The 25,503-nt window shown below is 37.2% G+C and overlaps 3 protein-coding genes across 4 annotated transcripts; 1 reads left to right on the top strand and 2 right to left on the bottom strand.

Annotated features, from left to right (window-relative positions):
* LOC109229316 (HVA22-like protein i) lies at window positions 7,944–11,527 on the top strand. The gene is made up of 7 exons (XM_019394713.1): window positions 7,944–8,184; window positions 8,778–8,818; window positions 8,923–9,021; window positions 9,103–9,159; window positions 9,261–9,324; window positions 9,434–9,640; window positions 10,786–11,527. The coding sequence occupies exons 2-7, from the start codon at window positions 8,787–8,789 to the stop codon at window positions 11,290–11,292; spliced, it is 966 nt and encodes a 321-aa protein (XP_019250258.1). The 5' UTR covers window positions 7,944–8,184; window positions 8,778–8,786; the 3' UTR covers window positions 11,293–11,527.
* Window positions 11,750–16,673, bottom strand: LOC109229315 (transcription factor E2FC-like). Its single transcript, XM_019394712.1, has 13 exons — window positions 16,290–16,673; window positions 14,680–14,851; window positions 14,524–14,577; window positions 14,338–14,423; window positions 14,085–14,173; window positions 13,956–14,010; window positions 13,673–13,725; window positions 13,535–13,585; window positions 13,403–13,451; window positions 13,260–13,325; window positions 13,098–13,174; window positions 12,750–12,924; window positions 11,750–12,262 (listed from the first exon to the last, which is right to left on the bottom strand). The coding sequence occupies exons 1-13, from the start codon at window positions 16,431–16,433 to the stop codon at window positions 12,197–12,199; spliced, it is 1,137 nt and encodes a 378-aa protein (XP_019250257.1). The 5' UTR covers window positions 16,434–16,673; the 3' UTR covers window positions 11,750–12,196.
* LOC109229314 (tRNA (adenine(58)-N(1))-methyltransferase non-catalytic subunit trm6) lies at window positions 19,633–24,966 on the bottom strand. Of its 2 annotated transcripts, none has more exons than XM_019394710.1 (13): window positions 24,697–24,966; window positions 24,388–24,515; window positions 23,569–23,677; window positions 23,317–23,398; window positions 23,170–23,240; window positions 22,433–22,474; window positions 21,977–22,101; window positions 21,594–21,690; window positions 21,313–21,379; window positions 21,014–21,201; window positions 20,825–20,930; window positions 20,177–20,263; window positions 19,633–19,962 (listed from the first exon to the last, which is right to left on the bottom strand). In XM_019394710.1, exons 1-13 carry the CDS (start codon window positions 24,828–24,830, stop codon window positions 19,855–19,857), a joined length of 1,344 nt encoding a protein of 447 aa, XP_019250255.1. In that variant the 5' UTR covers window positions 24,831–24,966; the 3' UTR covers window positions 19,633–19,854. The 2 variants fall into 2 exon arrangements, with proteins under 2 accessions (XP_019250255.1, XP_019250256.1); XM_019394711.1 differs by having other exon boundaries at window positions 21,594–21,687.

Genomic DNA, 25,503 nt, shown 5'->3' with positions numbered 1-25,503 from the left:
TGCCTACAGTCTGGAATTTTTCTTGCTAGAAAGACAGGACTACATGCCTCATCTAAAAGCCAAGAAGTGTAAAATAGTACAATGGTTGCTTGGGCCAATTAGATTTGTTCCTCCACCCTTGGAGCATAGCCGAAAACTTGATGCCAAATTGGGGGTTCAATTCATAAGCTCGAGGTGGAGGCAAAAAGTGATTCGCGTCGTGCCGCGACGTTAAATCAAGCGCTTGTTGGGAGGCAACCCAGCTTTACTGCTTTATTTTATTTTATTTTATTTTTTCTAATCGTATTATTTTTGTAGTGTCGATTTTTTTATTTTTTAGGAGCATGGAATGCAAAGCCATTGGAAGGATGCAACAACAAACTAGATGGTTGGAACTAAGTGTGAGGTAGCCACACGAAAGACCAGGTCTGGGAGAAGTCTGAGTACCCCATGAAATGCTAGTGCTTTGGCCTTTGGCCTACCAGGGAGTTCTTTTACCCTCTTGTATGTATGGGTGTGCATTAGGGACAATGCACAATTTTAAGTGTGGGGTGAGAAGATTGTCTGGGTGGCTTTCTATGCTATTTTAGTTGTGTTAGTTTAATTGAATAATTTTTTTTTTAAATAGAAAAGATTGGACTTTTCCCGACAATAGATCTATTAGACAATTTTCTTGAGGGATTTAAGTCTAAAGAAAAAAAAAGATTTTTTTGTTAGGTAGTGTAGCAATTCCCCTTTGGTTTTTTATTGTGTCCCGGTTCTTTTCCAAGGGTTTTATTTGAACCGGGTGTAGTTAGTCTTTTTTTTAGGAATAGGAGCCACTGTGTTGTATTTTGAAATGAAGCAATATCTCTTGACTTTGTTATGCCTTAAGAATAGTGAGTACTTTGGTTGTGACGCTTAGGCTCAGTTTTTGACTCTTGTATAAGTACCTTAAATTGTATGATTTTAACTTTGCTTAACTGCTTTGACTAGAGTGTCTTGATTAATCCAATTCTGAATGAGTTATGTGCCATGTATGTGTGAGGTTTGGGTGTTATTCTGTGCATTGCATTTGATGCCTAGAACTTGCCCCGTGTGTTTGCAAAGCGAAATAGTAGTTTTGTTCAGTCTTAGAAGTGATATAGGCGTTTCTTTGTTGAGCCAGATATGTATATTTTACCCGCCTAATTGTTATGTACCGTAGTTAACCCCTTTGAGCCTGTAATCCTGTTTCTTTGGCAACCACATTACAAGCCTTACCCATTTGTTTGAATTAACCATCTATTTGAACCTTCTAACCTCTCATGAGCACTTGAATTGTTATGAGCTGTGTAAAAGCTAAAGTGCGTGGTGGTTGGTTTGGCTTTTGAGTGGAACTAATGAAATAAGAAGAGAGGTGCACTATTTTGAAAAAGTAAAAGCCACATGAATTTAAAAAAAAGGAAAAAAAAGTTGTATTGTTGTGGGGAAAAAAATTCCTTGATAAGTGGTGACTCTTGATGTAATTGTGCTTGTGTTTAAAGAAGTATGGGGTAAAATACATTGATGTGAAGGCGGAGTTTGGTTTGACATAAGTATGGGATTTGAATGTTAAAGTATATGTATTAAAGTGCTTAGGGAGGTGTGGTCACTCTTATATCTAAATTTATCCTACCCGTCCCGCAGCCTACATTACAATCAAATAAAGTCCTACTTGATCCTAAACTGAATGAGCTCGATTAGTAGAGTAATACACTATGGGCAAGCCTATGGTGCATCTTTTGTGGCATATGAATATTATTTCTGAGAGTGAGCGAATTCTTTCTATCTTGAGTTCCTAAGTGCTCTTAAATTTTATTGTGTGGAACTACTCTCTTTTGTTGTGTGAGGGCACTTGATTCATGAAGGAAAGGTAATGTCAGTGATCTCTATGTTAGAGTAAGTGGATGAGTTGTGAATAATGCGTGGTACTTGTGAGTCAAATCTTGAGGTGAAGATGTTACGCGTTTGTGCTTAGTCTATTTTAAATATTCTTGGTGTGATGAGTTAGGAGAATTGTCTAAAAAAAGGTCATGTCTATAAAAAAGTGTAGATTGATTGCTCGAGGACGAGCAATGGTTTAAGTGTGGAGTGTTGATGATAGGCTATAATTGCGTATTTTAGTCAATTATTACACTCTAATTTATTGCACTTTAGTTGAGTTTGCGCTTTAATCACTAGTGTTTTGCACTAAGTGTGTGTTTTATAACTTGTAGGAGTGATTTCGAGCTATATAGATGTTATGGAATGAATTCGAGTGATTTGGAGCTTTTAAGTCTGAGTAAAAGCCCAAGGAATTAAGCCGGGATCGTATTCGGGGATCAACGGATGATAGAGCAACGAAACGAAGAATCGAGTGGGCATATTGCGCACTGCCTAGTAAAATACACATAACTTTTCGCTCAGAACACCATTTTAGCTCCACAATATATGGTTGGAAAGCTAACCCAAAGTTATACAACTTTTATGTTTTAGGTTTTTCCAAATTCCAAATGTAACAGGGTGAGAAATGCGGTCGAAACCGCGACCGCGGACTGATGCGGTACACTGGGAAAGTACCGCGCTCGTACCGCGTCCGGACCGCGGCAGCGGACGTCCAGGCCTGGAAACTTGTCCTTTTTCGCATAGGAGAAGGCATAATTATTTGGGCCCGACCCTACTTGATATATACATGGAAAATGGTATTTTGAGGGGAGGAGACCAATTTTTGACACAGATTCGGCCTAAGGAGGCAGAGACACAAGAGGAGCAAGGCGGTGAATTCTTCTATGAGTTTTTCCTTCCTCTTCCTATTTTTCATTGTTGGTTATGACTTTTGGTATTGTAGTTTTACATACTATTATGAATAGCTAATTTGTTATCTAAGGTTTTGATGGAACCTTTTGTAGGATAAATTCTTGTTATGTTTTTATATAATTTAGCCGTAGTATTTTCTCTATTTTGTTCAACTATATTATTCTTGTGGTTGATTGAAGGGCCCTCAATTAGCTGTGCCTATTTAGTATGTATTACTCGGGAGAGAGTGCATATTTAGGTAGTTGTTGAACAACATCACACCTGACGTATGTGAGGAATCAATAACCAAGGGTTTAAAGGTGGGATTATGGATAACGAAACCTTGGGTGCGATCTAAGTGAGCTGTAATTAAAGCCAGCTAGCGTAACTCGGGAGAGTATATCTAGTAAATTGTCGTAATTACTCGGGAGAGAATTACAACACGCAGAGCGCTCATGATCGGTAGAGAATACTTAGGCGAAATTATAGAAGACATAGCGGGAAGGATTCCGACAATTGGGAAAATCATAACTCTAGGCCTCCATAATCTTTTCTCCAACCTGTAGTATCTTTAGTGTTAATTTATTATTTTAATTTGTTAGTTAGTTAGTTAAACACAAGAATCTTAAAATCTATAAGTTAGGAATTATTCAAGCTTGTATTCTTGGTGATAGTGAACAACTATAGCTAAGCCTTAGTTCTCTATGGGATTCGACTCCGGACTTGTAAACCGGATTATATTTGCAACGACCGCTTAGTCCTTTTTATAATGCATAGTTGGGCGTGATCAGCTTTCCTGCTTAAGGCATCGGCTACAACGTTACCTTTGCCCGGCTTATACTCTAGCACATAATCAAACTCGGCTAAGAAATCCTGCCACCTAGCCTGTTTTGGTGTGAGCTTCTTCTGCGTTTGAAAGTAGCTAGTATCCACATTGTTGGTCTTGACCACGAACCTCGACCCGAGCAGATAATGTCGCCATGTACGAAGGCAATGCACAATGGCAGTCATTTCCTTCTCTTGCACCGTGTAACACTCCTCCGTCTCATTTAACTTCCGGCTCTCAAACGCTATGGGATGCTTATCCTGCATCAAGACACCCATACTGGCAAAGTTTGAGGCATCTGTGTGCACCTCAAATGTCTTGGCAAAGTCAGGTAACGCCAAGACTGGCTCCTCTATTACAGCTGCCTTAAGGCCTTCAAATGCCTTTTGACAATGCTCCGTCCAAACCCATGGCTTGTTCTTCTTTAGCAACTCAGTCAATGGTGCGACCTTGGCTGAGTAGCCACTAATGAACCGATGATAGTAGTTAACAAGGCCAAGGAAGGATCTCAACTCAGTTACCTTTGTAGGTGCCTCCCACTCCTGGATAGCACGTACCTAAACCTCGTCCATGCGTAGCTCGCCATTGCTAATGGCATGGCCCAAGAAGTGCACCTTTGATTGTGCAAACTTACATTTCTCCCTCTTGATGTATGGTTCGTTCTCCCTCAAGACTTGAAAAACTTTCTTAAGTGCTCCATGTGCTCCTTCAAGGTGTTGCTGTAGATGACCATGTCGTTTAGGTAAACTACCACGAACTGATCAAGGTAGGGATGAAAAATCTTGTTCATAAGGGTGCAAAATGTGACCGGTGCATTGGTTAAGCCAAAGGGCATCACCAAGCACTCAAAGGCTCCATATCTCGTCAAACATGCTGTCCTTGGCTCATCCCCTTCCGCAATGCGAACCTGGTAGTAGCCATTTCGAAGATCCACCTTGGTAAAGTACTTGGCTTGGCCAAGTCTATCGAACAATTCAGCAATGAGCGGGATCACGTACTTATTCTTCACTGTGACCTTATTAAGTGCTCGGTAGTCTATGCACAAACGCAACGATCCATCTTTCTTCTTCTGGAACAATACTGGTGCGCCAAAAGATGCCTTTGATGGGCGAATGTGACCAGCATCTAGCAGCTCTTTCAATTGTTTCCTGAGCTCCTCTAGCTCGGGCGGTGCCATACGATATGAGGCAAATGCGGGTGGCTTAGCCCCTGGCTCCAACTCAATCTTGTGATCCACCTCTCGCCTAGGCAGCAAGTTCTTAAGCAACTCCTCGGGCATGACATCTTTGTTTTCCTCAAGCAACTTTTCTATGCAAGGCGGCACTATCTCTTGAAAATTCTTGTCTTCCTCTAGACTTGCAATGGTTGCCACGAATATCGGCTCCCCCTTCTTGATCCCCTTGACAACCTGCATAGCTGAGAGTTGTGCTTGGATCTGTCCGTGTGGCATAGTCATTGTAGGTACCATGCAAGCTCCTTTTCGCTCCATAACCAAGAGGCGTTGGAGGTAGGGGTCGTTCAAAGTATGACAATGTTTAAAGAACTCTTGCTCCAGTATGATGTCAAAGATATCCATAGAGGTTACGGTAAAGTTTGTCATACCTTTCCAAGTTTCCAGTTTGACACCAACTCCATTAGCTACCCCACGAGCATTCTGTACCTCGGCATTCACGGTCTTGACGCGAGAGTTGGTTGGAGCAAGCTTCAATTCTAGTCTCTTTGCGACAGCCTCAGTCACAAAATTATAAGTTGCTCCAGTATCCACCATTGCACGAGCGGGGTTATTGTTGATGGTGAGATCCACGTACTGATTTCCATTCTCGGTAGGTTGGATAGCTTGCTTCATGACAGCACCACATAATTCGATCATACCCAACTGTGCGATTCCTGGACTCTCTCCTTCTGGAAGCTCCTTCCGTTCGCGGACCATGGCACTGAGGCTCTTGAGGTCAGGACAATTCTTGAAGCCGTATGGCCCTCCGCATATATAGCATCCCTTTTTCTCGGTCTGCACCTTCTTCTCGGCATAGCCCTGACGGCCACTCGACTTTTTGGAATCTTGAGTCTTCTAGTATTGTTGTTGTATCTCCTTGCCTTTGCCATGTTCTCCCCCACCTTTGGCATAGCTAACCTTTAACTCCTTGCCTTAGTTCCATCTCGGTCTGTGTACGTCCCTCCAAGTTATTTCGGATACTCTCAATCTCTTCAAGAGTGTGCCCCTCAAGAACGTTAAGGGTGCCTTCCATCCTCCCCAAGCGTTGGTCAAAGATCTCCACGGCGTCCATCCCCGCGTTCATCTTCATCACCCACTATTTGCCGAGCGAGACATCCTCAGGCAGGTACTTGACTTGAGATGGCTGTGGATTTGAAAGAGTTGCAACTCTTATGGAGATTTTAAATTGGTGATCAATCAACTCCTTGGTAATTATTCAGTTAAAAAGCCTGACCTGAATTGATTCCATACTATAATTCTCCACTTCATCCTTGCTTGCCTCAGTGGCAGATGGTTCTTGGGATGTAAGCCCTTCGTTTGACACAACCTCGGTTGGCACCTCTTGGCTCTTGTTGGTGGCATTCCTCTTTTTGTTACGGCCGCTCTTGCCAGCAGCATCCTGGATGACGTTAACTTGGGTGTTGGCAACGTTAATTTCTCCATCGTTCGCCATTCCCTTAGTTGCAACCTTTGTTCTGATACCACGTTGTCACGTCCTTAATAATTAACTAAGTACACGAGTGGCACTTGACAACTCGCTCACGATCTTGCACAACTTGCTCACGTTCTTGCTATGCCAAGTCAGCCTTACTACACTCAAGATCGCTAAGGGAATGCTAGAAAAACACAGGAGAATTGCTAAAGGAAGCTTTGTATTAGAGAGAACTTGAATTGTTTGATTGATGAATTACAAATGGATGACCCCCTTTATATACTAGTCTCCTAGGGGCTAGTGTGTTAATATTAATTGTTACACAAATCCCTTATTATTTACAAGTAATTCCCTTCTCTAGAATTTTCTGCATAGCTAGAATCTTCTAAGGACTTTCCTAGCAAATGTATAGGGATCTAGGGTCTTCCTAAGGAAATGTCCATACTTCTCTAGAATCTTCTCACAAATGCTAGCCTTGCTCCTATATAAATTTCCACATGGCATTAATTTATGTCAAATGACGCCTATGTGGTATGATGACGTGGCGGGTCATCACAAAAGACTCCAAATAAAAGCGTAGTTGAGACTGACATAAAAAAGAAACTCAAATATATTAATAAAGTATTAAGTGGGGAAACAAAAAAGTCTTGCATGAGATTAAGCATATGCAACATACCTTTTGGTGGGCAAGTATTGTCAGTTGTCACCAAAGAGTGAAATTGAAGTCTAATTTCCCAACAATCTAAGAATATTCTTGATTTTTTTTCTTTTTCTGCTATATATTTTGCTTTTGAGAGGGTTAAATAATATACTTTGCACTTTATATACTTATCCATTATTAGGGTTTAGTTTTCATATACTTTGCACATTATCCACTTATCCCTATTCCATTTCTCCAATCTATCTGTGGACCCAGATATTAGCCCATCACGTCTCTATACCAAATTAACATTTTTAATTTTGCAATCTTTATTAGCAAAAACAAGAAAAAAATTACAAGAATTGGAGAGCTTAAATGAAATACAAATTTAGTATTATAATTTTTCTTGAGCTGAAGGACTATACTCTAATATAAAGTTGTTCTGTTTTGTCATTTCCAAGTTGAGTGTTTCAAACTATGACTAAAAGTTTAGTAACTTTCTCATATTTCAGAAATAGCAAAAAATTAATTTTAGTGTCTTTAAAAAGAGAAAAGAAAATAAGAGCAGCCTTTTCTTGTCATTCTCAAATTCATTATTTTTATTGCATTATATCAAAGGAATGAAATTGTTCTTATTCTTTTGTTTTTTATTCTTAAAAATTTTAACGCGGTTAATCAGGATAATAGAGAATTGAAACGTCTAATTGAATGATCAAAATACTATTAAAAGTGATACTTATGGTATTACATTTTGAATTGAGATCACTTCATATATTTTGTGTATTTTGCAAATACTAATTTAGCCATGACTATTTGTAAATACCAAACTAAAAAAAATGGAAATACTACTTTAACTTTGTATGAGTATCACACTTTAAATTCTACTTTTCACTCATATATCTTCAAAATTTGTAAACCTTTTTTTAAGTGAGGCACAAATTCAAATACAACTTCAATTTTCACTTTGAGTAATTTTTTCATTTTTATAAAAGCTGAATTTTTGGTGAAAAAAATATAAACTGAATTTTTGAATCCCAATAAATCCAATTTAAATACGTAACCCAATAAGCTCAATAAAATGGTATGAGAAAATTTTAAAACGACACAATTTGGGACCCCGTCATTTCTTCTCTCTCCGTCACTCTCACCTCTTCTCCGCCGACATCGCAACGGTTCGCCGGGGCATTACGGCGGCGCCACTAACGTCACAAAACTCACTCCGTTTACTCGACTGCTTTACTTCCACCGCTTTTAATTAACAGTGAATTCGCCGTCTTTTGTATTCAGTTTACCGTTGTTTTCGGATTAATCAACACAAGGTACTGATCAGTTCGTAATTTTGGTCTCCGCTTTTATCATTTACTATTTAACTTAAGTTTTTTAATTTTACCATTTCTAGAATCCTCTTATTTCCTCTTCATGTTTTAGATACTTTCGGAGATATTTATAGTGTTTTGTTTCATATTATTTTGATTTCAACCTTTTTTTTCTTTATTCAGTTTTCCAGAAGTTTGGGATTTTAGTGTTGCTATTAACAAAAGGAGTAATAAAGCAGATGAAAAAGAAGGAAATTTTTTAGTTTATATTTTGGTTATCTCTGTCATTTTTGGTGAAATTCCTTTGTTCTATTAACAAAATTAGTAAGGGCATTTTGTGTTACATTTTCAAGTCATTTTGTTAAGAGTTTTAAGTTCTGCCGGTATAAACAGTATTTACATACGTATTTACAAAGCCAGGTTTAAATGAGGTAACTCTATATAATAATCTGTAATCTAGAATAAATGGTTAGTATCCTGTTATAACAGATCAAATTACATTGATGCTGTGAAAAATTCATTACACTGTCAGTGCATATAACTTAAGTCCTTTTTATAATAGCAGAGCTTGGTTAACCAGTGCTGTTTTGTCTCAGGAATTCAAGATGATTGGATCTTTTCTCACCAGAGGGCTTGTGTAAATTTCAGACTACCCTTATAAAGTTTTAAAGACTAGTAGTCTTAAATTTTTGTATTGCTTGAGTTTCTAAAGCTGTGATCTTTGATGTGTTGCTCATGCAGGATGGTTTTTGGTTATGCTTATCCAGCTTATGAGTGCTTTAAAACTGTGGAAATGAACAAACCTGATATTCAGCAACTCCGCTTTTGGTGCCAATATTGGTATCTTGCTGCTACTTTTGCTTTTTAGACCTCAATGTATCTTGTTTTGAATCTCAGTTCTAACTCCCTACAACTTTTCAGGATCTTAGTTGCTATGTTGACAGTTTGTGAGAGGTTTGGTGATGCTTTTATTTCATGGTAATCATAACGAACTTATCATTTTAATGTTAAAATCCAGCTTGCTATATTTTAAAATTATGTGTTGATTGCTAGCTTTCTGTTACATTGTTCTTTTTAAGGGTTCCAATGTACAGTGAAGCTAAGCTGGCATTCTTCATTTACTTGTGGTGCCCCAAAACTAAGGTATTCATATGTATAGTTTCTTAATTGAAAATATCAAATATTTAGTCTTTCCATGGTTTCACCTTTATGTTAATTTAATTTGGTTCTTCATATCGTAAAATTACTGCAGGGAACTACATATGTTTATGATGCCTTTTTTAAACCGGTGATTTTAAAGCATGAGACTGAGATTGATCGAAATTTGTTGGAGTTGAGGATCAGAGCAGGAGATATGTTAGTTTTATACTGGCAGAAAGTGGCTAGCTATGGTCAGACGAGGATTTATGACGTTTTGCAGTACATAGCTTCGCAGTCAAATCCACCTCCCCCAACTCAGGTTTTATTAAGATGTCTTTCAGAGTTCATTTGCAAGCGCAATCATTTTCTGCATCTAACAATGGTTTTTACTAAATGATAGTGTTAGACTGTTAGCTGGTTGGCATCTGAAGATCTTATTCATATTAGAGTAATTGTGTGCTTGTCAATCCGAAATTTGTGTTGCGTTTCAAGTCTGGCTTTTCCATCTCCAACTCTCTATGATGCATAATTTGAAGGTTAAGGAGTGATGACTCATTGAGGTTGAATAAACCCTTCTGTACAAATATTCAGCTGCTTAACCTTCAGGAGTAAATAATACATTTGTGACACATATGCATTGGGGTTTCATAGATAGCTTGAATCTCTTTAGTCTAAGCATCTGATCCTCTTATCATCTTCTTTTTATCTCTGGGCAACCAGACACCCTGTTGAATTAGTTGGTAAAAAAATATTCCAACTGGTTTTTCCTATTGTGTATTCCTGTATTCATGGCTTAGTTTTTCTAATTATACCGGTACTTTTGAGGTATGACCTGGGGGGGGGGGGGGGTTGAGGCTTTACCTGTAGATAATAGCCAGATTATAGATAATATAAGCTGTTGAACGTTTTGGGGCTTTGCTAAGTGGATTTGTTCGTTATTTCACTCTAATTAGGATTTGCTTAGGGAAGTATATTTTAATTGGAGCTTGCCATAAAGGGGTTAGAATCTGAGGGAAATTTTCGTTGCTGGTGTATTGCGATGCCTCATGTTAACTGCATGAATTGACTTCTCTACCTAGACGCCTATACAAAATTGTGCACAGATGTTTAATTGTAATGTTGAGTAGTAATCCCTGTTATAGATAATAGCCAGTAGATAATAGCCAGATTATAGATAATATAAGCTGTTGAACGTTTTGGGGCTTTGCTAAGTGGATTTGTTCGTTATTTCACTCTAATTAGGATTTGCTTAGGGAAGTATATTTTAATTGGAGCTTGCCATAAAGGGGTTAGAATCTGAGGGAAATTTTCGTTGCTGGTGTATTGCGATGCCTCATGTTAACTGCATGAATTGACTTCTCTACCTAGACGCCTATACAAAATTGTGCACAGATGTTTAATTGTAATGTTGAGTAGTAATCCCTGTTTTAAAATATCAATTTGTGCTGCCTTTGGAAATTGAAGCCACAAAGGCAAAGCAGTAGAGGTCGTCAACCCACAGCAACACTGAATCGCAGATCAACTGCTCCAGCTGAAGAACAAGCATCCCCAGCTTCCTCTGAATCGTCGAGTGAGAATGAGGCAGATGCAATAGAAGAGGCGGAGTCATCTAAAGCTCCTCCACCGTCTTCCACTGCAGCTGCTTCTCTGAACGCGCAAAAAGCAACTCCATCCAAAACCCTGGTTTCGACTGCAGCTGCTTCTCTGAACGCACAAAAAGCAACTCCATCCAAAACCCTGGTTTCGACTGCAGCTGCTTCTCTGAACGCACTAAAAGCAACTCCATCCAAAGCCCTTGCTGAAACGACGAAATCTTCAGCATCTGTTGATACTCAAGTGATGCAGATCGATTCAGTGCCTTCCTCAGTTAATGAAAATGTTATTAACCCTCCTCCTGCCGAGACAACCTTGGAGGAAGCGAGTCGAGTAACACGCGCCAGATCAAGGAAGCCACGAGGTCAAAACCCTTGATTTGTGACATCAAGTACTTCCACATGTTAGTTCAAAAAATGTGGTTTAAATACGTGGTGTAAAAGGATTTGTTCTAGGTTAGTGAGTTCAATGTACATCTGGCAAATCTTATTTCATTAATTACTTAAGTTGTCCATGATTTTTTAGCATGGATTGAAACATTTGAGGCTTGAGTGGGTGGAGGACTGCTAGATGTAATTACCATTCATTATCAAATATCCTGATTTAAAGTACTTATTTGTGCTTCGAGGATCATTGTGCATGCATATAAACAACTGGTTCTGCACAATAATTTTTCCCTCAAATCGCCCTCCGAAATCCCGATTACATCACTGTAGGCACAAAATTTATTTGAAACGACAAGTCAAAGAAAAAATAAGTATTGACACGATACCTTTCGTTTTAATCTCGTTTACTCTAAACGTTAGAAATGTACATGTAAATGCTCATTGCCTCATTCACAATAACCAGAAACACCAAATATTTAAGATCTACAAATAGTGTACATATTGCAGTTCTCTTCAATATTATCCAGAATCACAATTACACAACTGCCAACAAACTTGTTTCATTGAAGTCATATCCAAGCCTAATACCAACTTTGGGTAATCTTAAGACTTGTATTCCTGTGAAGCATATTGATATAAAAATCTGCATAATTATATGCTGAAGTTGCAGGGTCTTCCCTGAAACCCGGTTATTTCATACTATAATAAGGCTAAAGCCTCAATAAATAATTAACGCTATTTCATAGGTTATCTCCCATCCTAAACCGCTAACTGATAGTACGCAAAGTTTTGTTTAGATATTTACAGGTCTGTTAGAAGCCTTATTTCTGTGTATCTTCTTGAATCCGTATCCGGAGTTCAATGCTTTAACCAGGTCACTCCACTTTTAAGAGTGTTCAATGCCCCCATAGATCAGTAGCGCTGACCTCCTGTTCTGAGCGCAACCAGTAATCATCATCTATCTGCAATTTATGGAAGACCATATGTGGATAAGAATCAGTGTTCTTAAAATCGGAAAGCACAAGAAAACATGGCCCACGAGGCTTGAAGCGAAAATCAAGAAGTGAACTTTGAAGTGAATTGCACATTAAAGAATGGCAAACATATATGAATTTAGTAGTATAATAATCAAATTGCAATCAAAATAACTATTGTAGGCATCCAATGTACAATAATGCCGATATTAATCCTACTAATCAAAGTTGAGATTCAAAAAGTGACTGCTTATTGATTGGATTACTGTGTGTTATTATTTGAAGTGCACACTTCTCTAAACCACATGATTTAACCCATAAAGCGATATCTCATCGCATTGCATTACTTCCGTCGCTTTAAACAACAAAGCAAAGGTGTTTAATGACACGGATTAGAATATTATTCAACTATGGCAACAGCAAGAGCTACCAATAAATAGAAGGGGGGGGGGGGGGTGTTCCGTCAAATACTTACACTGGCATGAGAAGGTACTATTTTGTGAACACCTGAGAGCTTTGAGGTAGTTGAATCTAAAGAGCAAGGAGGTACTGAGGATAGGTAAGCATCATCCATCTTTTCATCAGCAGTCAATGCATCCAATTGTTTTGTGTGTTTGATGGTTATGTCCTCATGTTTCCAGCCTTGTTTGCTGCATGTGTTGATAATCATGTCAGTTATCTGTGCTTTGAAGCTTATACAGTAGAAAATGTCTTTACTTTTAACAAGAAACTACTTGAAAGAGAATTAGGAAACCTGCCAAGCAATACATGAATCAATAGTTGTTATAAAGATGGAGAGACACTTGTCATCTAGTGGAGATACCTCAGGAGAAACAAATCTATTGGCCCTGTTGTGCTTCTAAGAACAAGCCTATACTGCTTCTCTGGGAAACCGAGATCCTGTTACGAAAAACAATGGGATCAGAGTCTAGACTCCTGTATATTGTTTGCAATTTTCAATGTTGCCAAAGACCAGGTTACTCACCTCACATGGATCAGGAACTTCAATAAGACTAGCATCTGGAGCTTTTATAGCAATAACAGTTTTGTCCTGTGACAAATGCCACAAACACTTTAGAGAACTGAGACACCATCACAAATCACAGATGTAAGATGTATGTTACATACCCTGAAATGAGGCAAGCTCATGATATCTTCCTCCGTCAGAAGGAGGCTCCTGAAGAGTCGAACCAGATGATTTTAAGGAATTGATCACATTTTCCAAAAAGAAAGAATTGCATAAAGAGAAAAAGAGCATACTTCTGACAATTCACATCAGATTCCACGGTCCTGATTTGCTCTAGTTTTTCCCTGTAACGAAAATTGCTTTCATGCTCACATTCATAAAGTAAAAAACTCAGAAACATTTCTCTCGTTGATGACAAGTTGTTACCAAACCTTATGCAGTTATCAAGTCGCCAATCCTCTGCATTTAGATATTCAATCTCTCCCTGTCATTTATATGGAAAGAAAGGTTCAGTTAAAGAATCAGAATGGAAGAATATACAGAACACCCTCACTCCTTCCTGTCAAAAGCTATTACTAGTAGTTAGGTGCAAACAAATATTTTTGCTTCATCATATTATATTGTTTGCTTCAAGCTCTAACTCATAAGCTTCTTAATATTTAGTGCTTTTGTTTGTACAACAGCTAGCCACCACATCAAGCAATTTATAAGCACCTTCAATCTAGATACTTGATCATGCAGCCCTCGGGATCTGGTTGACGGAAACCCTCTGTTAAAGATAAATCCAGGGGTCATTACCATGTAAGGTCGTAAAAAACTGAACCAAATGCACAAGTGTATTACTTCCAACATATACGACTCTTTGTAGTTTTCTCAATTAATCCAATTCCCTCAAGGACATTCGTGATGTCATAAATTCTCCTCTTTGCCACCTGTAGAACAAGAAAATAAATGAATTAGTATCCCACATGAAGTGAAGGGAGCCAAATGAAGGAAAAGAAGAACAGAGAATATTTTCTAATTCTTACTGATCCACATTCATAAAACCTTTAATAACATGTATCTTCTCCAGATTATGATGCAGGAGAAAGTTTACCTTCAAAACATCTGCAGAATGGTTCAAATCGAGGGATCCATCTTCGGCCTCCTGAAGCAAACTAATGAATTTCTTTGTCAATAAGCCTGCCAGAAAATGGCATATTTATTACTAGCCAATAACTAAAACATCATTAAAAGCAGAAGCACCTGGTCATATAAATTACATCTAAACAAATCAGCTTACCCAAAGAGTTGTCAAACCGATAACTGCCACCTAAATTCAGGTTATCAAGCAGATCTGCGTTAAGAAAAAAAATAAAAAGAGAAATTGATACATTAACAAACTTGGCTGGAAAATCAATGCATATTTAGTACTCCATATGATGCCTCATTCTAGGACCTGCATTTATTCCTGTAGCAGCTGATATGGCATCTCTAGAAGCCTTTCCTTTACTGGATTTTTTAGCACGTGCACGAGCAGCTTGTCCAAGGGGAGAATGATTGGCTGCACCAGTCCTCTTACAAACTCCATATCCACAATTATCATCCTTAGACTTTTCAGTTCCATTGTTCTGCTTCAAGCAATTGAAAAGCTCCGTTAGTATGAAAGATATAGAGGTCAAAATTTTTGTCAACAACATGAAAACAAAGAAGCACTTAGAACACCCCCCCCCCCCCCAAAAAAAAAAAAAATCAATTGATTGCTGTGTTGCGTGGACTCTCCAAAATAGTTGCCGCACCCGTGTCGGATCTTCTAAAAATGCACTACTTTTGGAGATCCGACACACACTCATCGATATTTTTGGAGAGTCGGAGCAACATAGATTGATTGTAATGATCAACAACAATACTTGTTCCCATTAAGCTGAGTCTGTTACAAGCCTAATGTTTTCTGATACAATTCTTCTAAAACCTAATCCAAACGCACACGTAATCATTCTTTTTAACACAACGTCACAAACCAAAAAGAGAATTCTTTTTGTGTCCAAACACCACTTAGTATCAATGCAATCTCATGTCCTGTTATGATTGTACGATCTCAGAACTGCGAAATGATTAAAAAAGAATCATCATAAACATTTATTAGCAGAAGAATATGTATAATCACCAGTAAAGTTCTAAGAAAGCCTCATTATAAAGGATTAGACTACTGTAACTTAGTATGAATGGTGAATGCTAAATCATTCAACTGCATGACTATTGCTAGAGGAATTAATAGGATTGAGGTACTAAATAATACAAATTAAGACAGTATCTCCAAAGTAGCAAAAGATAGAAGAAATTCCACTAATGAAACATACTGACAAAAAGATCATGAATTAAATTGAGAGAAAAGTTAATTTGACTATAGCATGAAAACAAACTTACAGAAGAAAGCATCATATCAACGTTTAAATCTTGAATAATAATTTAAATTTTTGAAATTGTGAAAGTTTGTACAGAGATTGCATAGTCCAATATAGTCCTAACATGTAAACTTGACCATATAAGTTAGAATAGATGATGTATTGGTTATAAAAAGAAGGTATCGTTAGTGGAGTAGTAGTTTTCATGTAGCTTTTAAATATATAACATACTTTTTACAATAAAAATCAATGTCTAATTCACGCTAAAAAATTACTACCACCTGTCCATATTATTATTTGTCGTTGACAAACTTAAATACTTGACGTTTTAAAAAAAAAGGCGCTTAATGTTCTAATAAGCAAAGTGTTAATTAGGTATCTAAGTGAATGTTTAAGAGAGATAAATAGTACTAATGCATACAAATTTTTGATAATCAAGGTACGTCTTGCTTAAGAAGTGCGCGGGACAATAGCTAAGTTGAATTTTCCTGCTCTAAAGCATTCAACAATGGAGATACAAAAATTTAAACATAGGGAGAAAAACGAAAAACAAAGGAACAAATATATAAAATAATTTAGACGTGTATAAAATACAAACTAGTACGGAGATCACGTTATTAAAAAATAATAAAAAGGAGAAAGCTAAGAAAACAAAAATAATCACCGGAGCAGAAACAAATGTAGATGAGGCAAATAAATTCCGAGCTACGGGACGAGATTCTGAGCAAATTTGAGACATTAGATGAAGTGGAGCTAATGACAAGTTGAGATTCAGATTAAGATCGACGTTTTCGCCGGCGGTAGACATAACCGGCAAACTGCAGAAGCAGATTATCAATCAAACGGCGTTTGAACGGAAAAAATTTGGAAAAGAGGAGGGCTTTGTTGTGGAAGCTTTGAAACAGCGGGAATGGTAAGAGCGTGTAAACTGTGGGGAGGAGGCGCTCAGTTTCGAATCCGAGGGCCCGCCCGCCCACATTTATGAATATATTTAGGAAATTTCATGTGGGCCCAGTTATGGGCCCATACCTCTCTCTTACTTCATACTAATTGGGTGGGTGCAGAGTTAAGAGATTGATATTTGATATACTTTGTTTAGATTTAATTCAGATGGCGAGAATCCAAGGAGAATTTCACATAATATATAGGAAGTTTTTATTTCCTAATTAATTATTCATACGTTTATAAAAGAATGTCACTATTCTCTTATTAATTTATTTTACACATAATGACATACTTAAAAATTAAAAAATAATTTAACTTGAACTTTTATATTTATCTTTAATGATAATTTTATATAGATAAATAAATGTTATGATGAATTTAAGTAGGCGTTTGGACATGAATTCCAAAAAAAAATTCAAATTTGGAATTTCACTAAAATTTGAATTGAAGATGAAGTTGTGTTTGGTTATAATTTTTGCAACATATTTGGATGTCTCTTTTTCAACATATTTTACAACCAAAAACTGCGACCTTCCCATTTTCAAGTGAGATTGGAAAAATTATAAGATTTTGATAACCAAACACTAATTTTTTTTAAAAAAAAATTGAAAAAAAAAAAAGAAAAAATTTCTTATGTCCAAACAGGCTATAAGAATGCAAGTTTTAAAAGTCTTATCGATACAAATTCCGTGTCTAGCCACATAATTATGACATTGTATAAATTGGAATTAATTAGTACTACCAAACTTGTGGAAGTTTCCAAGGTTGTGCCATGACAAGTGTGTGATAAACTGACACTATTGTTTTGTTTTCGAATTTTAAAAACTGTGAGCTACAAGATGTTACTTATTAATATTCCTTAGTTATTAATAATCTTTAAACTCACCGTCACTCTCGGGATCCGAAAATCAAAACCATTGAAGCCGTTAATAGTAACGATTCATATAGCTAACTCCAAGTTGTTTAACTTTTTTAAACATTGTTGATGTTGTATATATTTTTTGACCAAACTGAATAGCAGCTCTAAGTTTTTGGACCATGTTTGATACAATGTCCTCACTTGTAAGATTACTAATACAAGCAATTACTAAAAGCACATCAACACTCAAGTTGCATGCAAATATTGTTGAATCCCCGTTTGATGACGCTAAAGCTATACGCATCAATTGTTTGGTCAGACAAGTGAGAGGGAGGGCGACGAATAGGAAATAAGGGGTCACTTGGTACGCGAACTAAATTATACTAGGATTATGGTCCTGCAATTATAATCCCTAGACTCAGTGGCGGAGTCAGGATTTCCACGAAGGGGGTTCAAAAAAAAAATTTGTGGCTGTTGGAAATTGAACCTGTGACCTTATGAAGGTTTTGACCCCCCTTGACCACTAAACTACACTTTAGGGTTGTGTCAAGGGTGNTATCAATAGCTCATAATAAAATAACATAAAATACATAACATAACATAAATAACAAAATAGCAGCAATATAAGAAATATAGGAAATACGAAAAAGATGGAAGGTATACTAATATCTAACAGATAAACCCTACATCAGTAGTTGATCAGTAGCATCTCACTCTAGTGCACTGTAGAATTATCCACAACTTTCCCCTAACCTACAACCTTAATGCTCGACCACCACAGTTACCTGTCAAGGGCCATGTCCTCAGTAATCCTAAGTCGCGCTATGTCCTGCCTGATCACCTCTCCCCAATATTTCTTAGGTCTCCCTCTACCTCTCCTCGTGCCCACCACAGCCAGTCGCTCACACCTTCTCACCGGTGCATCAGTGCTCCTCCTCTGAATGTGCCCGAACCATCTGAGTCTTGCTTCCTGCATCTTGTCCTCTATGGGGGTCACATCCACCTTCTCTCGAATATCTTCATTCCTAATCTTATCCATCCTTGTATGCTCGCACATCCACCTCAACATCCTCATCTCTACTACTTTCATCTTCTGGATGTGTGAGTTCTTAACCGGCCAACACTCGGTCCCATACAACATGGCAGGCCTAACCACTGCTCTATAAAACTTACCTTTTAGTAACGGTGACACTTTCTTGTCACACAGGACTCCCGTCACTAACCTCCACTTCATCCACCCCACCCCTATGCAGTGTGTGACATCCTCGTCGATCTCCCCGATCCCCTTAATATATATGCAGCTTTATGTAAATTAGAGTATTTATAACTTCAATACAAATTTCATATAGCTATTCACACAGTATACAGAAAATTTACCAGTTATTTACAAATTTCATTATAGAAAAAGTACAACTATAATATATATTTCTATTTCCCCAAGATCAAGCTTTGGGATGAAAAGCAACGTATATAAACAACTAAACATTATCAAATCACTGAAACAAAAGATAGGTGCTTTGGAACAAGAGAAATATCAGCCCCCTTACGAGAGCGACATAATCAAATAGCGGGTCGATAAACTGAAGAACTCAATCGAGGATTCACAGAACAAATTTCATACAACTGTAATACAATTTTAATATATTATTTTATCTTCGAGTTTCAATTTGAAAATTCATCCAAAATCAACAATAATCTTTACCAAACACCCTCAAAACTGAGATATAAACTCCAAAAATATTCTTGATCGTTTGCAACAACACCCTAATTTAAAGATATTTGAATTTAAAATCAAAACTTTGAAGCTTTTTGATGGCTTTCAATGGCTGGCGGCAGGGGCGGATTTAGGGGGCGCTTCGCCGGAAAATTACACTATATATATAAGGCAAAATCTGTTTTTTATCTCTATATATTAAGTTTTGAACACCTTTAACACAATCCAAAAGTGTAGTTTAGTGGTCAAGGGTGTTCAAAACTTAATATATAGAGATAAAAACCAGATTTCGCCTTATATATACAATGTAATTTTTCGGCGAAGGGGGTTCGGGCCCTTGCGCCCCCCTAAATCCGCCCCTGCCTAGGCTAATCTATCCCACCTAGGAGGTGGGATAAAATAATCCTAAGTTGGGTGAGATAAATTTAATCTCACACCTATTATCTCACCTTATCCCGTGTACCAAACAACCCCCAAGAGTTCTACGAGTTACCACTTCATCTTCAAATACTTTATAACATAAGAATTGCTTATTCAACAATAGATCAATGAATAAAATTACAACATGAATTACCTTCCTTCTGCTCAAACAGAAGACGAGATAATCCTAAACCATCTATTCTAACAAGACAATATTCTCGAAAATTTGTGGAAATGGCTTTGCCAAGCGACATTATACAGCGAACCACAGAGGTGTCAAAAAATATTATCCTAGTTGGAGCTTGTAACGGGTTCACTGCTAGATATTTTCGTGCCGCTTAGTATATAACCACCAAAAGCACTCATCTGCATATGTGGGTGGGTTCTTGATGGGAGTACCTGCATAGTTTTCTAATTAGTGATTCGGGCAACTAACAAGCTAGCAAATAAAGGGGGAAAAATTGTTTAAAAAAATCGCGTCGAGCTATTATAAATTTTCTAAAATCTGCTTGATAGAGTCCCTTGACGAATGGAAGTAAGACTAAAGTTAAGTGATCTTGTAAGTAGGAAGATTTCCTCTTTGTGGGGTGATTTGGATTTAATTAAAACAAACCTGATATTCACGTAACCAAGGTTCAGAAATTTGTAAGCCAATAGCCATTTTCTCAATCTGAAGGTTGTGCATACACGTCGCAAGAGGCTGCAATTGAAACAAAGGATCAGTTTTATCTTACTTCTCCAACAGAAGGGAGGATGCCGCGACACAGAGTGGGCTTCAATCATTGATCTAACAGAACACACACACACAGAGAGAGAGAAAAAAAAGCCAACTTATGGGAGAAGAGAAAGTATTTTTACAAATCTAGCCAAAATATTATAGCGGAATCATGAATTTACATCAAAGCTTAAAATGTCTTTTGAAAAAGAAAGAGAAATAGAAGCACAAAATAGCAAAAAATCTCATAGCCTTCTCTGTGATTGGATACAACATAGGAAAGTCCATTAAGACATCATGACTCTATAAGCAGTGTGAGATCCTATTGAAGGATTTCCTATCAAAGAGCAGATTAAAGGAAATTAACATGCTACCATGCTCGCTACAGGTGCCTACATCCAGCAACTTAAAATTCTTCTTGACATATAAAGAATGCAAGTTGGCTTAATAAATAAGTTGATAAGAAAGGGCTTGCCTGTGTAAACAAAAAGGAGCACCCAGGCGGGCTAAGAACATTAAATAAGTTTGGCAAGCTAAGAACAATACCTGAGCATACTGGTGATAAACAGCAAAAGGAGCTGAAAATGATAAAAGAGGAAGTACTTCTTTAACAATGCCCCAAGGCTCCAGCTCTGGAGCAGCAATTATTAGGCTGAAAAGAGGAATAGGAAATAAGATCGAGGCAACAATATAATATGGCAAAAGAAAAGAATGAAAACCAAATTATGTTCAAACCTGGAAAACCCATTTTCTTTCCACAACTCAATGGTCTCCGGGAGGGCCTTCTGACCTGGTTTTATAGATTTACAAGGCTTGATTATTGGTGAAGGAACTGTCTCTGGTGTTATTTCCATGCAACCATGTTCAGATGAAATACCAACTACTTCTACACCGCCAGATTGAACGGCAGGTAAGGTTTCTTCCTGCAGGAACATGTTTTAAACTTTAAAGAGAAGAAAAAGAACACACTTAGAGAAGCAATAGTTTCCACCAACAAAAAAGGAGCAACTTTTGATATTACAACTTAATTTTACCTTACTCTCAGAGACAGAAGCTCCAGTTTGAAATGAATTCAGGTCAGTCAGAGATGCATGCACAATTCTAGACCCGTGGACAAACAGTAAATCATAGTTAGCACTAATGCAATAAACATATTTAGATGATCTTTGGAAAAATGAAACAATAAGCTATCCACTGGAATATACAGTTTTTCCCTCTACTGAATAGTTACTCTCCCTCAAAATTCAGAATAGTCAAAATTCTGTCACGTATTGTAATTGGATTGTTTTTCTATTTTATCGCTAAGGAAGCGTACCTTTTACAGATCTCATCATTCAAATTAAACATCCTTGTGATTTCGACAGGGTATGGAGACGACCCACGGTAGGTATTGCACACATAACCAGTACCTGCTAAGATCATTGTCATGAAAAAACTATAGTCATCAACTTCAAAGCAATTTGACAATACTATAACATGTTCTGACATGGTTTCACAACTATGAGGCGTTAGCACTGTGTACATTATGACAACTATAAGGTTAGTATCAGTGACGACAGTAGCAATAATCCAGAGACTTCGTACAAATTCCAATAGTATAGGCTGCATAATCAAATTTATGTGTATAAAGCAATGATCACAAATACGTCCTTGATGTTCTTAATGTAACTACAGGGAAGAACAAACAAACAAACATACCTCCTAGTCGTTCTGCAATAGCACCGGTAAGAATACCACCGACCATGTCCACTACAAGTACATCTGCATTTGCAGTAACGTTCCCTAAGCAGAGCAGTAGAGATAGTGCATCCACTCGCATGAACCTGATGGAATCAAAAAAATTAATATCAACCCCCATGTACCCAAAGCCCAGAATCATGCAATGCAAGATGAGCAAGATATGACACACTTGAGGTTATTAAACTACAATGAACATCTGGACGACATATTTATTTATATTCTTAACGTTCATGAGCACTGTCATACCAACAACAAATAACATCAAGGAGAATAAATCAGATTTCAAGATTTCTTGATTCTAAAATAAGCAATCAAAGTCTATCCTTCCTTTTCTCCAATCAAAAGGATAAATCACAACCAGAAAACAACAGGTGAAGATATTTGATCAAAGGCAAGAGCAGACCATATTATTACCCGATTTTGTCAGGATGTTTCTTGAAGTAGGCTTCACAAATGCTGAAAAGAGCAAGACATATGTTAGCTACTGAAGAAAGATCGAGGAACACAACAACTGGGGATTTTCACCAAGAAACCAAATGCAGCATTGTGATTTTCTATGATTGACATCAGTACTAGTGAATCTCTTGGGGATTTCGAGTCCAAGAAATTAAATGCAGAACTATCATTTTATATGCTTGAAAGAACAATAAAGGAAAAAAAGTGCAGAACTACCGTTGTGTATGATTGAGACGAAAATAATTTCATCTGAGACAAAAATGATAAAAAGTGAAACACAATCCAAACCGGCTAAAAAATGCTTTATGCATCAAAAAGAAATAAGAGGACAGAATCAGAATTCCACAGCGAAACTGAGTGTTCCATATGATTGAGGTGGTATGACCTAGTCACAACAAAAGTGACAGTTACCAAAAGATCATTGCGCAACTAAGAAATACTGCTTTCGTTCCCACTTGGGGCGGTCCAGCTACATTTTGCAGTATCTGTAAGTAACTTGTTTAATTTTGATTACTTAACCATTATTAGAGTTTTAGTTCCTAAGCTCGAAATTAAAAAATAAATATATTAGTAACATTATTCAATCTTGTCTCTCCTCTTCCCTAAACCAAGTTACAGATGAAGGAAAATTAGGATGTAAGTCTAGAATAGAGATATCCAGAATAACAAATGGAAACTTGAAGGCAGGAATCAACCTTCGTGCAGAGGGACGCCTCACTAGTACTCTAGGTGCATATTTCTTCTGTTTCTTAATCCTATACTTTTCCTGCAAAACACCGCAACGTTCAGCACATCTTTGCAAAGAAAAACTAAATTATCAACTCAAAAAATGTCAAGCTCACTTGTGAAAATAATGTCTTCTTCTCAAAAGTTGCACTATTTGCAATGAGCGCATCAACTATTTCGTCCCCTTTTGCTCCCTGCCTGCAACAGGGTAAGATTAATGCATTTCTTTGAAACTGCTAAATGAAGAAAAAATATAGTGCTTCTCTAACAAATTTTAAAGCTTAGCAGTCTATCTTCACATTTCTTCAAACTGTCTACGAAAATAAAATAAAATCACATAAAAACATGAATCTCTGACAAACTCCCACCTTCGCATCTCGTCAATATCTTCACTAGTGAGACTCTGGGCAGTGTTATTATCAACAATTGCACGATTGTCCTTAGATCCATCCACGTCTTTTTCTTCAAGGTTGTTACCTGATAATGCCACATAATTTGCTAAGAAATGAAGAGAGCAATTAGACAAAGTAACAAGAGATGCATAAGCATATTTTCTTTGGTCTGTCCTTGTGAAATAACTTGGTCCAGGATCTCTAAACCACCTTTATTATCATTATCCACTTGTCCCTCTTCAACTGGGTCTTTCTCCCATATGCTTGGGGAGAATAAGCAAGAAATACACTATAGTGAATAAACAAAAGCCAAATAGAAGACTACTTCTTGTTTAACTGAAAAAGTTTGTGGGCATCATCGAAAGCAAGAGCTCATTCTTAAGCATTATTCAGGAATAGGTTAAGTTCAATGTGCCAGGAAGGTACACCGAATGTAACCACTGAAAGTCATGACCATAGGCAAACAATAAAACAATATCATCAACTGCCGTAGAAATCCTGCATATGATTGTCCTCAGTGTTAAGTAAAAATTACACTAATCATGCTTGCTCCTCCGAGCCTCGAGAAGTCTATGACGTGGATGATGATCCATACATAGGATAGAGAATATGTGTCTCTCCAAGGAAGCCAAGCTTTAGAGTATCTCTAATAGACATTATAACTAAAAAGCCTACACATAATAGCATAATTAACTACTCCTAATACTAAGAACTCCCAGTAAATGATTACTGCATACATAAAGAACTGGGAAAACACAATTCACAGCAGATTCAAAAGCCTAATAAAAACAATACCTTCTGCATTCGGAACAAAGCGAGACAGAATGGGTCCTTCTTTTCCAGACTCCACTAGAAACAGAGACCCGAATGGACAACCTACCAGTGGCTGAAGACAACACTTCTTATTCCCAATTTTCAATGTCCTGCATCAACAATTCACCTTCTCCATGAGAATTAACTTTAAAAGCTAGCTTCTTTCACATTAATTGCACAAAAATCAATCAATTATGTCTCAATTTCACAAAAACCAATCTAATTAGCTATATCAATCCTCTATACAATATTAAATGCAGCAGACAGTAGATGTTGGTGGTAATTACTTACGAGGCGGCAGTAAGACGGGCAAAAACCAAACGGTCGCCGTCATTGATGTCAAGCAATACATTGCAACCTTCCCATGTTAATCTACTGTTCTGATTTTGATTTGAATCTTCTTCAACTGCTTTATTAATCGACATTATCGGTGTTTATTACTGGTAAAAATTCAATCTTTAAGCATTAAACGACGAAGCAGTAGAGAAATAAGGTCCACTATAGCTTCAGGTTTCTGATAGTTTAAACTTTAAACCCTAGAACCCTAACGAAAAGGGTTTATTCTTAAAGCGTAATTTATGAAATAGGGACCGAAATTTAAATAATAAATAACTGTGTAACCAAGTTTTCACTCTTGTGCATTATTAGGGGTTTAACTTTGTCATAATTCATAAAAGGGTAATTTTCAACTTGCACCCTCTAAACTTTAGGCGCTAGATCGAAACACACCCAAAACTTCTTATAGGAACAGAGAACCCCCCCATGATTTATGATGGTTGACTTCTAATTGACATCAATGGTCAACCCCAAGCTGCTCAATTTCATATTAAGGGTCTATTCAATTCATGTTAAATCTACACTTATTTCAATCTAACTTGTATATCTAATCTTCTGTTCCGTAAATGTTACTAATATGGTAAACAAGATTTTATTTATTCAATATTTACTCAATTCATTGAATTAAATATTTTCAAAATATTGGCACGATAAAATATTATGATATGATAAATTTTACTATGTGTATATACATATTTGAAGCGATAAAATATCAAATATTACCTTACCGTGTAGGAAGGGATAACTGTTTTGATCAAACTA

The sequence above is a fragment of the Nicotiana attenuata genome, chromosome 7 (genome assembly GCF_001879085.1).
Source record: "Nicotiana attenuata strain UT chromosome 7, NIATTr2, whole genome shotgun sequence".
In the NCBI taxonomy this organism is placed as follows: domain Eukaryota; kingdom Viridiplantae; phylum Streptophyta; class Magnoliopsida; order Solanales; family Solanaceae; genus Nicotiana; species Nicotiana attenuata.
The sequence above is the reverse complement of the archived record's forward strand: the minus strand, read 5'-3'. Positions and strand labels throughout refer to the sequence as shown.

What these genes read in the sequence shown, in the direction of transcription:
- LOC109229316 (XM_019394713.1), top strand. Translation starts at nt 8,787, where the DNA reads ATGATTGGATCTTTTCTCACCAGAGGGCTTGT. An exon ending in TTTCTCACCAGAGGGCTTGT is followed by an intron (nt 8,819 to 8,922) that starts GTAAATTTCAGA and finishes TTGCTCATGCAG; the next exon opens with GATGGTTTTTGGTTATGCTT. An exon ending in CGCTTTTGGTGCCAATATTG is followed by an intron (nt 9,022 to 9,102) that starts GTATCTTGCTGC and finishes ACAACTTTTCAG; the next exon opens with GATCTTAGTTGCTATGTTGA.
- LOC109229315 (XM_019394712.1), bottom strand. Translation starts at nt 16,433, where the DNA reads ATGTCTACCGCCGGCGAAAACGTCGATCTTAATCTGAATCTCAACTTG. An exon ending in ATTCTGCAGATGTTTTGAAG is followed by an intron (nt 14,174 to 14,337) that starts GTAAACTTTCTC and finishes CTTGTTCTACAG; the next exon opens with GTGGCAAAGAGGAGAATTTA. An exon ending in ATCAAGTATCTAGATTGAAG is followed by an intron (nt 13,726 to 13,955) that starts GTGCTTATAAAT and finishes TATAAATGACAG; the next exon opens with GGAGAGATTGAATATCTAAA.
- LOC109229314 (XM_019394710.1), bottom strand. Translation starts at nt 24,830, where the DNA reads ATGTCGATTAATAAAGCAGTTGAAGAAGATTCAAATCAAAATCAGAAC. An exon ending in AGGCGTCCCTCTGCACGAAG is followed by an intron (nt 22,475 to 23,169) that starts GTTGATTCCTGC and finishes TGCTCTTTTCAG; the next exon opens with CATTTGTGAAGCCTACTTCA. An exon ending in TTTATCACCAGTATGCTCAG is followed by an intron (nt 20,264 to 20,824) that starts GTATTGTTCTTA and finishes TTTCAATTGCAG; the next exon opens with CCTCTTGCGACGTGTATGCA.